Source organism: Rhamphochromis longiceps, linkage group LG12, assembly GCF_057381845.1.
Source record: "Rhamphochromis longiceps isolate RC_006_pf linkage group LG12, R_longiceps_female_GT1.1, whole genome shotgun sequence".
NCBI classification, from domain to species: domain Eukaryota; kingdom Metazoa; phylum Chordata; class Actinopteri; order Cichliformes; family Cichlidae; genus Rhamphochromis; species Rhamphochromis longiceps.
The window spans coordinates 28,061,422-28,073,853 of record NC_140568.1 but is presented as its reverse complement, the minus strand read 5'-3'; the positions used below and the strand labels follow the sequence as shown (position 1 = coordinate 28,073,853).

The 12,432-nt window shown below is 39.7% G+C and overlaps 1 protein-coding gene across 1 annotated transcript; it reads right to left on the bottom strand.

The window, feature by feature from the left end:
* Positions 1-3,468: 3,468 nt before the first annotated feature.
* Positions 3,469-12,333, bottom strand: zcchc8 (zinc finger, CCHC domain containing 8). The gene is made up of 14 exons (XM_085425615.1): positions 12,120-12,333; positions 11,944-11,986; positions 11,774-11,848; positions 11,537-11,636; positions 10,690-10,767; positions 10,492-10,595; positions 10,302-10,367; positions 10,131-10,191; positions 9,911-10,047; positions 7,593-7,735; positions 7,351-7,466; positions 6,076-6,162; positions 5,198-5,318; positions 3,469-4,826 (listed from the first exon to the last, which is right to left on the bottom strand). The coding sequence occupies exons 1-14, from the start codon at positions 12,292-12,294 to the stop codon at positions 3,799-3,801; spliced, it is 2,334 nt and encodes a 777-aa protein (XP_085281741.1). The 5' UTR covers positions 12,295-12,333; the 3' UTR covers positions 3,469-3,798.
* Positions 12,334-12,432: the final 99 nt, after the last annotated feature.

Here is a 12,432-nt window from a genome sequence, read left to right as displayed (position 1 = left end):
TTATCACTTTGGCTTTTTTTTTTTTTCACTCCCCCCACCCCAACCAGTCGCGGCAGATGGCTGTCCCTTCCTGAGCCTGGTTCTGCCGGAGATTTCTTCCTATTGAAGGGAGTTTTTTCTCCCCACTGTCGCTAAATGCTTGCTCACAGGGAGTCCTCTGATTGTTGGAGTGGCCAAATACTGTAGGGCAGGAGTCTGTATGTTAGAGTAGCTCTCGAGGACTGGAGTTATAGAGACTCTTGCTCTAGGGGAACTAGCAATTCTTGTGAAAATTTAAAAGAAAAATCCTTAAAAACAATAACAACAACCAGCAAATATGGTCTTGAACGTGGGCACAATTTTGGTGAAAATCCATTAAGTAATCACTGTTTCAAGTTCATACCAATATTCAAAGTGGAGCAGCGGACACCTTACCATCACATCAATCCTTCAATCAGACCTCAAACACAATGTTAACACTGATAAATTGGATACAAATTAATTAAATAAACCAGCTTTAAGCATCAACTAAGTCTTGTTTGTAATTCTTCAAAAATACAGAGCTACCCTTCAGCTTCCTAGTAGACAAACTGTCATGATACTGGGTCTGGTGACCCAGGGTTCTTATGTTTTTGAGTTGTGTTAATATTGCAGTGTCAGTCATGTTTTAATATGATTTAACTTTTGATTTGTGACTATTTAGAATTGTAGTTTAAACATTTTTCCTGACTGCATAAGTCTCAGTGAATTTAAAATACGTTTTCCAAGTCATAATCCTTCTTTCCCGAATGGACTTTTATCTTGTGCAGTCTCCAGACTTAAACCCCATTTAGCTGGTGCCACACACATTCATGGGAACCTCTACAACAGATATTGGAAGAACTTTCTGAAGAATATTTGATTTCTATTGTAAAAAGAAAGCCTCGGGTGTGTTCAGCTGTTATATTTGCCAAATCTGGCTACTTTGACGACTCATAATTTTAGAATACATTATTGTGTACAAATTGATTCCATGATTATTTCTTTTTAACTCCAATTGCTTATTTGTACTCTGCTTTCATTTCAGAGTGCAATGAGACATTGAACTGCATATTTTTCAATTTAAAAAATTGAAAAATTGGGGTGTTCTAAAACTTTTGACCAGTAGTGTTTGTGAAAGTAGAAGCAGAAGAACAGTGGCAGAAGACCACACTGGATGCCATTCCTGTGAGCAACAAAACAACGAGGCTACTATAAGTCATCTTACCTTGTATCAGTGATTCAGACTGCTTGTGGTGTCGTAGATATTAATACTAATTTAAAATCCAAAGGCTACCTGAGTATTGTTGCTGACAATATCCAACCCTCTGTAATTAAATTGTCCCCATTTTCTGATGGCTGCTTCCAGCAGGTTGACAGACTGTGTGAAAAAGCTCAGATCATCTTAAACTGTTTTCTTGAACATAAAACTGAGTTTACTATACTCAAATGACCTTCACTGTCACCAGATCTCAATCGAATACAGCACCTTTGGAATGTGATGGAACAGCAGATTCACATCACGGATGTGCAACAAATCTGCAGTAACTGTGTGACGCTATGATGTCAACATGAGTCAAAATTTCTGAGGAATGTTTCTAGCTCCTTGTTGAATCTGTGTAAATGTAGTTATGTGCAACACTTTCATTGCTTGTAATTATGTGTTCACACCTAATTAAATTTCATTAGAAGAGGGACTTAACTCACACCTTATGCATTCATTTACATACATACACACACAACCAACACTATAAAACAATTAAGGCTACGTTCACACTAATGCGTTTTCGTTTGAAAGCGCATCGTCTTCTCTCCGTTTTGGCCTTCGGTCCACACTAAGACGGCGTTTTCCCCAAGGAAAAACGCAGCGTTTTGGAAACGCTCTCGAAAACGCATACATTTCAAAACTGAGCTGTCCTGTCGCAGTGTGGACACTCGAAAACACAGACTTTCTAAAACGATGCTGCATTGTAGTCATGTGACCAATTAAACAAAGACAGCGGAGTGCATTATACAGCAGTTGTTTTGATTGCTCTCAATTTCCACAGCCCTAAAAAAGATCGATATCAGTTTGTACATGCTCCAGATAGCTTTTCTTCAAATTCTTTAATTCTCACTCGCTTTTGCGTATGCGCAGGACTGGAACGTAAGCGTTTTGGGCCATTTCAATGTGGACGCACAACTCTGAAAACGCTAGTGTGGACGCGGAGTGTTTTCACCCGGGTCAAGTTTTTCCATCTTGTGCTGGGCAGCTGTTGTACCACACTGTCATGCTAAGACAGCAGATGCCTTCTATTGTGGCTCTGTAGATGTTCACAAGCAGCAAGAAGAGAGTCCGGTCCATTTTAGCTTCAAGAGGAAGAAGACCCTTAGTTGGACTTTAATCACCAGGTGTGATGTGTTCAGCTACCAGATCAGGTCACGTTAAGTGAAGACCCAGGAACTTGACGTTGTCCACACGCTCTACTCCCTCCCCGTATACAAGGAGAGGCGTTTGTTCTGTCTTCCTGGATATCCTGCAGTCCATAATGAACTCCTTAATCTTGCTGGTGTTCAGGATAAGGTTGTTATCTAAGCACCACTGTGGATGAGAGGATAATTCTGCTCCTCCAGCTGAGGGAGATACAGTCTCTCTGCTGCTGGATGAGTCAAAGAGTGCAAAGAAACTGTTCAAGGTGTCAGGGAGAGTTGGATCACAGCTAACCTGTTGGTTACTGTGTTTACAGTCTGTTATACTCCTGATGCATCGCCACATATTTTGCGGTAAAGTAAATTTTACTTTAACTGAATTTCAACTTGCTGAAATTTCACTTTCAAGGTGGTTCAAAGACATGATTAGATCAGCTATTCAGAGTGCCACAGGAATCTTCACTGAGCGCTGCTAAAATAGCTAATATTGAAGAATATAGTCTAAGGAGCTTTGAAAGAAGAGCATCACGACTTCTTTAAGCTGCTTGAAGACATTTCACTTCTCATCCAAAAGGCTTCTTCAGAACTGAAGACCAGGACGACTGAGAACCTTCACAGACATTGAAGAATATAATCATTGTCTATCATGGGGCTGCCGGCAGGCATATATTACAAGAACTATTTAAATTCCTGAAACTGCATTACCGTTTTTGCTAGAGACCAAATTCAAATAGTTTGGGAGAGAAGAGAAGGCAAGCTTTACGGGGATATTTGGTGTAACATGGTAGCATATGGCATTTATAAGGTACTGCTTTCTGAATATGGACAGAAAAAGAAAATCAGCTCCTATTCGTTACCATGTGTGCGTCACGTTACCGTATTCCTCCAACATTTGGGGCTTAAGAGCACATTAAAATGATTCCTGAAACATGAGAATAACTTTTTTTCTTCAATTTTACAGCAAAAATGACAAAGTATGTCCATAAATCTTGGTCAATAAAAGGGCTAATTTGCATATTTCATTTGGCCATGGGGGTGAAATCTGCAATCAGACATAGCAACTTGAGCAGAAACAATATTGTTTACTCCATTACTTTAGAGAAATTCGAGTGGAACAAATAACACAAAAACACCACAAGATGAAAAATAATGCAGGTCAAGAGATTACCATTGTACACATTTTACAGTGAAGTAAACAGTTCACTTGTGCTGAAAAAGAATCTCAGACTAGTTGGTCAAAATCAGTTGTTGAAGCATCTTTAAAAGGCTTTCCCTAACTGAATTTTACATATCGACTGCATTTACACAGAATAGAAAAAACCATGCTGAATGGAGATGAAATGAAGACTTTCCATTAAAATATACTGTGTTTTGAATCAAGGCAATAAACTGTCACTTCTTCTTCGCCAGACTTCGTGGGGAACTTTTAAGCAAGTCTCTGATCCTAAGGTATGTTCCTGTGGCTTCAGCAACTTCAGTGAACTCTGGTGTATCTTCAAATGGAACGATGCCAGCTGCAAACTTGCTACGATGCGGAACAGCAGTTATCTTGTCGAGATGCCCTGGAGTCGTACAGTCTCCACTCACCGGATGAGGCAAATCTGACTCGGGGCTCTGTGGGTTGTCTACTTCGGCTTTCACTGGCTCAGGACTCTGAAATGTGCCGTCCTCGACTAACAGTGAAATGGGACTCTGAGGGGTGTTGTCCTGAGTTTTAACTGGCTCGGGACTCTGAGGGGTGCTGTCCTGAGTTTTAACTGGCTCGGGACTCTGAGGGATGCTGTCTTGGGTTTTCACTGGCTCGGGACTCTGAGGGGTGCTGTCCTGAGTTTTAACTGGCTCGGGACTCTGAGGGGTGCTTTCCTGGATTTCGGCTGGTTCGGGACTCTGAGGGCTATCGTCCTTAACTTTGACTGGTCCCGGGCTTAATGACAAACCCTCTTGAACTTCCGGTTGATTTTCTTTGCTTAGGGAAGGTTCTTCAGGTTTTATTGAGTCCATTCCTTCATCCGTGTCTTCAGTTTCTGTGTCCGCGTGTGCAGATGTGGATACACTTGGTGAACTTGGTACAGGAGTTTGTGCGGCAGGTGTCTCACAGTCACTGTTAGAGGCCATGTCAGCATTTTCTAGAGCTGCCCAGATCAGTCTCTGCTGCTCCTCCAGTTCCTCCAGTGTCAGGTCATCCTCTGTTCCCTCCCCAGTCTCATCAACCACCACCCAGTCACGCCCTCGCACAGCTGGAGAGCCGTTGGTGGGAGTAAGTGGAGGTGTACCTTTAGGGAGAGGTGGGGGGGTGGGTGTAGCAGGAGGAGTGCCCTGTGGTAAAGGCGGAGGAGAACTAAAGCAAGGAGAGCCAGGAGGCAGTGGTGGCTGGAACTGGAAATCATCAGAGCTGTGAATTTGATGAGGTGTTCCTGGATCTATGAGAAGAAATAAAATAAAATCATCCACAGAGTGCTGACTGTGTATTTTTGTGCAACTGAGCTACAAATACCAAACCAAAACATTGTTTCTGTGAACTCAGCGTGATCTACTCTTGTTAAAAAAGTTATTAATTAGCAATAATCCTGGTAACAATTTACATAGAGCATTGATATACTGGCAGCAGCCAGGTCAACATGTTGGTTCAACAACAGTAAAATGAGAACTACTCATCTTTAGAAGATCCATAGTTTTTACATTCCAACTTAAAAACACAAAGTGAAGTTGGATGGATGGGATCCCAACTCTGGAAATCTAACCATTCAAGGAGAACATGAATGCAGGCTGTGACACCCAGATGTACGGTTACCTGATTCAATATCCATGTCCGAGCTCCTGTCTGGGGTCCGGTCCGGGCTAAATTTACTCCTCTTCCTCAGCTGTGGAGATGAGTCAAATTCATGTCTTCTCTTGCTGGAGGCGGCACCAGGCTGTTGGCAAGAGCAACATGCAATAAGACCAAAAAGCACGACTTTTGTTTTTCCTTTCTTAGTGTAACATATGTGTTAAATACTTGTGAATTTCACCCAAAACACTTTCTTTTTTTGGATTAAATATGTCATTTTTGCATCTCACTCTCCTACCTGTGTGATCCGAGTCTGTGTGCGTTCATGTGCATGTGTGCGCTGCGTGGTGACGTAGGCGCGTGCATGTGTGCCCCGGTCACAGCTCCTTTCAGCATGGCCGGAGGAGAGGTGTACTGGCAGTCGCATGACACACACAGATCGAACGCATATTTCTGTGTTGCAGATGTGCAGTAAAGAGCCAAAGACTCAGTACTGTCTCCTGCCTCTTACTTTCACGCCAGAACACAACGCAGAACAACAGGCGTAACGCATGAACGGGTTACATTAGCAACATATTTAAGTAGAAATATTGAAATCCTGTGGATTAAATGGAGGTCTGTGCAGTTGGATCAGTGTTGATTCATGCTGTAAAATGCGTAAAGGAGATTTTAAAGGATGGGTCATGTGAACACCATAAACTGTTGCACAGAGCAAAGTAACCTCAAGACAGTAGATTTTGTCCTCGATGAGAACAGTAATGGCTTAAATATCTAATCTATATCTTATTTCTAAGAATGAGCACTAATCTGCTAAATTTTGCTCAAGGTGGTGGCCGATAAAAATTTGGTTGAAGTTGAGAAGCTGCCGTTGCAAGAAGTCAGTAGGGAGCTGGGATACAGACCGTGGGAAAGAAGCTGGACAGGTAGGCTGCATAGTTTTGCTTCATGTGGCTGCTCTGCATTGGAATTGAACCATAATGCAGGAACTCCTGAAGATACAACAGAAATAAAGAAAAAGTGTTATTTAACTTAATAAAAAAGACAGCAAAAAAAAGGTCCCAGCATATTTTAATGGGTTGTAAACCATTTAAACTCCACATTTAATTGAAAATAACACAAAGACAACATAGCAAGTTTGGAAACTAAAAATATGTAATCATTGTTGATGCCAGCAACATTTGTCAAAAAGTCATAAGAAGCTCATATACACCACAATATAAATTAGCTCTTTTTAAAAATTAAAAAACAAACAAACAAAAAAAAAACACTGTATAAATTCATGAGGAAATAAAATATTTTCCCATTCTTTCAGCTCAGGGTCTTTTTAGTTGTGTTTTAACGCAATTTAGTACCTGGACTTTTATTTACTCCACAACTGTCTAGATGGCTGAAAAATGTTGCTCCTGACCCTGTGTGTGTGTTTCAGCATTCACAGGGCTGACACCCATACAAACATGGACGCTGTTTTTTTTCTGATAACTACTCAGATGGTCCCTCTCCTCATCAGAATTTAACCTTTTTAGTTGTCAGATGACATGACAGGTGGCAGTCGTGTCATTTCTGTGTCCTGTTTACATTTTCAGTCAGTCAGTGATCTCCACTATAAAGCTGTGGATATTGCAGAACCGTCTGTTGGCCTGAGGATCTCAGTCATATATCTATGTGCAGCGATTTTTTTCTAGATTCACCAAATTATTTTTTGAAATCATCTTTTTTAGATGACAAACACCTCAAATTCCTTCCAATTTCACACTGAGAAAGAACCTTACATTTATTATTATTTTTCCCATGTTTTGGTTTATATTCACACAGTGAAAACCCCAATCAAATCAAAAATGTTTGTGTACTCTGCTGTGTGCCAGAATGCAAAGCATGTCTGGCTACAGAAACAAATCGCAACAAAGGGGGAAACAAAGCAGAGTTTGATTTAACCAGACTAGAGAATGTAAATTTAGCTTCACAAGTACTGATCTGTTGCAATTTACCTAAAAATGTGTTGTGTTGAAATTATTCAACAAGATATTTCTAGTCTTTCATTGCCCCTTTCTTATTTTTATGACATCAAATCAACATTTAATGTTGATGGTTTTGAAACAGTACATCACATATTTACTTTTTACTGGATACCAGGCGGTACTGGAGGTCAAACATTTGAAAAGGCAGACTGCAACACTTACATCTTTCATTTTGTGTGGTGCGGCTACATTGAAACCTGGGAAATCCACCAGTTTGGAAACATCATAAGAGAGGTTTTGTGAATTAGTGTTGTCAGTTACAGTGCCATCACTTGATGCTGTAAGAGAGAAAAAAACAACATCCTCTATAATCTGTGCAGACTGCAGAAGCTTTTATTTTTCTACTTACTCTGTTCAACAAAGAAAACAAATTGTGAAGCTGTTTAGTTCTTTTTCAAACTTACCATTTCCGTCATACAGTGATAAGCCAGAGTTTTCCATCTCTGCCTCTTTGAGCCAACCTGGTGGGTAACCTAGCTGCCTCATGCGATAGATCAGAGGAGGTAGGGTGTTCTCATCAATGCCCAGAGCTGTCAGCAGCTCCTCACTGTTTAACAGCACAACACAGTAAATAAATCAAATGAAAAATTAAAAGACTAAAAATTACACTTGTCTAAGGTGACATAGAGACCAAAACCATGTGATCTACATGCCAAATATCTTTGGTATAAACTAACTAACGGATGAAGCCTTTGGAGTACGAATGTGAGATAGAAAGCACTTACCGAGGAAAAGCTTAGAAAAAAGTACTTGTGTGAATGGGTGAATAAAGCAAGTTGCGCTTTCAGTGCTCAGAGAGTGTAGAAAAGCGCTTTAAAAGAAAAAGTCCATTTACTGCCAATGTTGCTGAAACTGCAACCTCTCAAGAACAACAGGCTCACAGGGCGGCAGTAGCAGCGAGCCAAAAGCAGTCTTGGGTGTGGTTACGCTTTCAGAAACCCAAATGTATTAAAGGACATGCAGCTAACTGCAGCAAGTCTACCACCAGCATGAAAGAAGCTGAAGCCAAGGATTATGATTTAGAAACTCTGAGTGAGACACTGACAGCTTCTTCTTCATGTAATTAATTTGGTAGAAAAACAGATGTACACAGAACAAATATTACACTGTCAGACAAAGAACCTGGAAGCTGCTGTGGTTGTAAAATGTTGTAAATACAATACATTTTTAAAATTCAATTGAGAAGTACAGACTTATTTCAACATGAGTACTGAAAAAGGTACTGTTGCAAACATAAACCTTAGGACAATAACGTTGGGCAATTTTCACCCATATGATGAAAAAAGATCACTTAGTGGTCATTTCCAAGGGAATTCATAATCATAATAAAATGTAACAGGGGTCATTCTTTCCCCTCTTATATCTTATTTTGTTTCTCTCTCCCACAGTTGTCAGTTTGCAGGGAGACTGTGCCTTCACCATTTTTCATTTTTATGATTTTTTTCCCATTAATGATTCCCAAATTTTGAGCCTTTATTTATTTTAAATTGAGCCCCCAGATAACACTTTTTTTTCATTTTATGAAATGAGGTACGTATATATAACTAGGGATGGGTATCGAAAACCGGTTCTTGTTGAGAACCGGTTCCCACTGTTTCAATTCCTTGGAATCGTTTGCCACTTTTAAAAACGATTCCCTTATCGATTCCAGTCGACCCGAATGACGTCATCACGTTGAGTAGCGTCTTTTACCCAGTAGGAAACACGGCGCCTGAGCGGCACAAACGCTCAAAAGTTTGGTTACACTTTATGAGAAAGGATGACAACAGGGCAACGTGCAATACTTGCAAAGTAGAGATTTCATCAAAGGGAGGAAACACTACGAACATGCAAAAGCATTTTGCTCAAAAAACACGCGATTGCTTTCAACGAATGTCGTGTTTTTGATCCGCTCCGGACTAGCGAAGCTCAACCCAGCAGCAGCGGTAGCGTTTCCACGTCCTCTCCCGTTAATACTTCAGGTAACTAATCAATTAGCATTGCATATTATGTTAGCGCGATTTACCTTATTACAAAACCTGCTATTACTGTGCGTTGCATTTAGATAACCATGATGAGAGAGACAGAGTCTGGCTGGCTCAGATGCTGGCAGTTCTCGCTGCAGTCTACCGGTAGCGTCTCCTTTCAGGCCAGGATAGACGAATGTCACCCAGCAGTGTCTAAGTTTGTGGTCAAAGGCTTGCACCCATTTGCCACAGCAGATGCCCCCGATTTCACTTTGGTAAGTGAATGTGTTTAATTGTAGGCAGGGACATTACTGGATATTCTTGTGTAATTGCTACAGAATAATTTATGTTAAACTTTGTTATTGCTACAGGAGAATATTTATTTTATTATTTTACATATACATTTTTTTTCCTGGGGACCCTGTGACACCCCATTGAAGAGCCGTAGGCTGTGGATCTCTTAAGATCTCACTGTTGGGTTTGTAAGGCCATGTTACTCCTAAATTTCTATCTTGTTCAAAGAGAAGCTATAAAACACAGTTCTAAGCTAATCGACTTTAGTGTTCTCCTTTTTAAAAAAAAAGAATCGATAAGAGAATCGATAAGGAATCGAATCGTTAAACAGAATCGAAAATGGAATCGGAATCGTTAAAATCTTATCAATACCCATCCCTATATATAACCCTGTAAAATATGCACTTTTGCAACATTATGTAATTAAATTAAAATTGTGAGTAAATAAAGATGTGTGGAGAGTAAAAAAAAAAAAGTCCTGCCTCATGACTCCAGGCTTGTATTTGGCAAACCGCTCCTCCACTTCATCAGCATGGTATCTCTGGTTACTCTGCATGGCTTGGTTGTTGCTCTGATTGAACTCCTTTCTTCTCTCATTAATTGCAGCCATGTCTTTAGGCTAGGAGAAAAAAAAATACATTACTATATTAAATTATGTTCTGTCCTTGTGTTCATCCTGGATTAACAGATCATTAATGGTACCTTGGGACAATCTCTCAGCTGGTGACTGCTTGAACCACAGTTGAAACACATAGACTTGGGTCTACAGTGAACAGAGCAGAGACAGAATCATTATACATTATAAATTCCACCCAGCACACAAACAAAGAAGAGTTGTAAACAGGAAAAGCTATGGAATTTTTGTAGTCTTACCTTTTGTCTTTCATTTCTATTTCCTGGCCATCAGTTCCAATGACTTGGTTGAAGACTTGCTGATAACTTTGCAGCAATTCAGGAAGCTATAATCCATTTGTCTACACAGCTGTGAATTTTTAAAACTTAATAAATCTGACTACAGCACTTCATAGGCAATAAATGTTTAATTTATTCATGTTAAAGATACGTTGGGACATCCCATCCATCGGTCAGCTGGGGGTTTTCATTTACCAGAGGCTGTCCAAGTTTATCAACACTGAAAGTAGTGAAATATAAGACACTCCCAACAACCTAAAACAAAAACATAACACAATAAGTTACTACTTGTGAGCCTACACATCTCGTTTTCAGTGTGTTTGAATGAGAAATAACAGCATGTGCTCACTTTAAAGGCTTCTGTTGTTGTTCTCACACTACTGGAAGACATCATCTGTGGATCTTCGTCCAAAGTAAAAGCGGAATTCTTTATAGAGGGAGAAATATGTATTTTTAAACAGAAACTTAATTGTGATATTGAAAATATTTACAATAGTAATATACAGTGCTGTGAAAAAGAATTTTCTCCCTTCGTGACTTGTTTTTTTTTTTTTTTTTTTTGCAGATTTGTCTGTCACATTTACATGTTTCAGATCATGAACGACTTTATAAGACTATGAAAACCTGAGTAAATGCAAAATGCTATTGTTAAAGTTATGTTTCTGATAATGAAGTCAAAAAGAATTTCTAAACTTACCTGTGTAGAAAACTAAAACGCCCTCACCCCTTGCAAATGTAAAATTAATCGTGCCTTTCTGTCTTTGTAGACAGACACATGTATTTAATTTTCAATGATTTATTACAGGTATTTGCCGTATTATCAGTAACAGACTGGATGTTATTGCCAGCTTGACCCCATTTAATGACAGACTGACAGCATACCAACTTAGTCTTATGGCAACATTAATGGTAGGTTGTAATGACAGGGTTAGCATACCAGCAACAAAATGTTTTTTGTTGGGTTTTTTTTTTTTTTTTTTTTTTACAATATTACCCCATCAGCCTTTTACAGCTTTTATGTCAAAAAGTGATAAATTACAATATGTGCTATTGTAATGTTAAAAAATCTGAACAATGTCATATTTTGAGTGAGGTATTGTGGTAATATTCTATCATGTTGAGTCTGGTGATTTTCACCTCTAACAAATAGACACAAAAAAAACTTCTTCACGGCTCTGTATATTCTAGGTACACACCTGAGGTTTGATGTTAAAGGAGGACCTCTTTTCAACGTCTGGTTTATGGTGCCTCAAAATCACACTGCAGATGCAGTCTTCAATTTCCTGGCGACACGTCCTAGCAGGGTGATTAAAAATTGTCATTCATATGTTGTGAATGGATCTAAACTAAACATTACCATAGATGTAATAATTTCACCAACAAATACGTTCATACATAAAAACTTACTTAAAATATAAAGAATTCTGACTTACTTTGATATGATGTTGTTTGTATAAAGGACCTGAAGAAGAGGCCCGTCGGTGTTAACATCTTCAACAGTGACGCCGCTGTAGTGTTGGAGGAGGGAAAACATCGCAGGATCACGGTTGGCGAACAGTTTCGTTTCATTTGAAATGATCATTATTGGGTGTCTACTAGTTACCTTGGTCGCGTCAGGAGGCTCATTTTCCTTCGTAATATTTTATGTGGTCTGGGAATTAAAGAAAAATGACAAATTCTGCAGAAAAAGGACTGTTAGAAGTCATTTCTTGGCTGTGTTTTGGTTGCATCCTATGCTAGCAAATTTAAGCTAGTGCTAACAAACTGCCACAAGGATATTCTCCTCAGTGAGTCTCTGGATGTAATCGTCGCACTCCTCCAGCCTGCTCCGGAGCTCGCTCCTCTCGTCCTGCTCTTCATCATCATCTGTGAACCGAATGTGCGTCGTGACCGGGGGAGCAGGCTCATCGAGCTGCTGAAAGAGCTCACTGTCCCCAAAATCAACTTCAGCCATACCTGGCGCTACCCGATCCGTATGCGGAAACACGACATATCGTGCGCATGCGCAAAATGTGATTGCTCCTGATACTTTCACAATAAAACTACTGAACCGTCACGTAACTGATGTACGTAAAACCACTAATTTTATTTG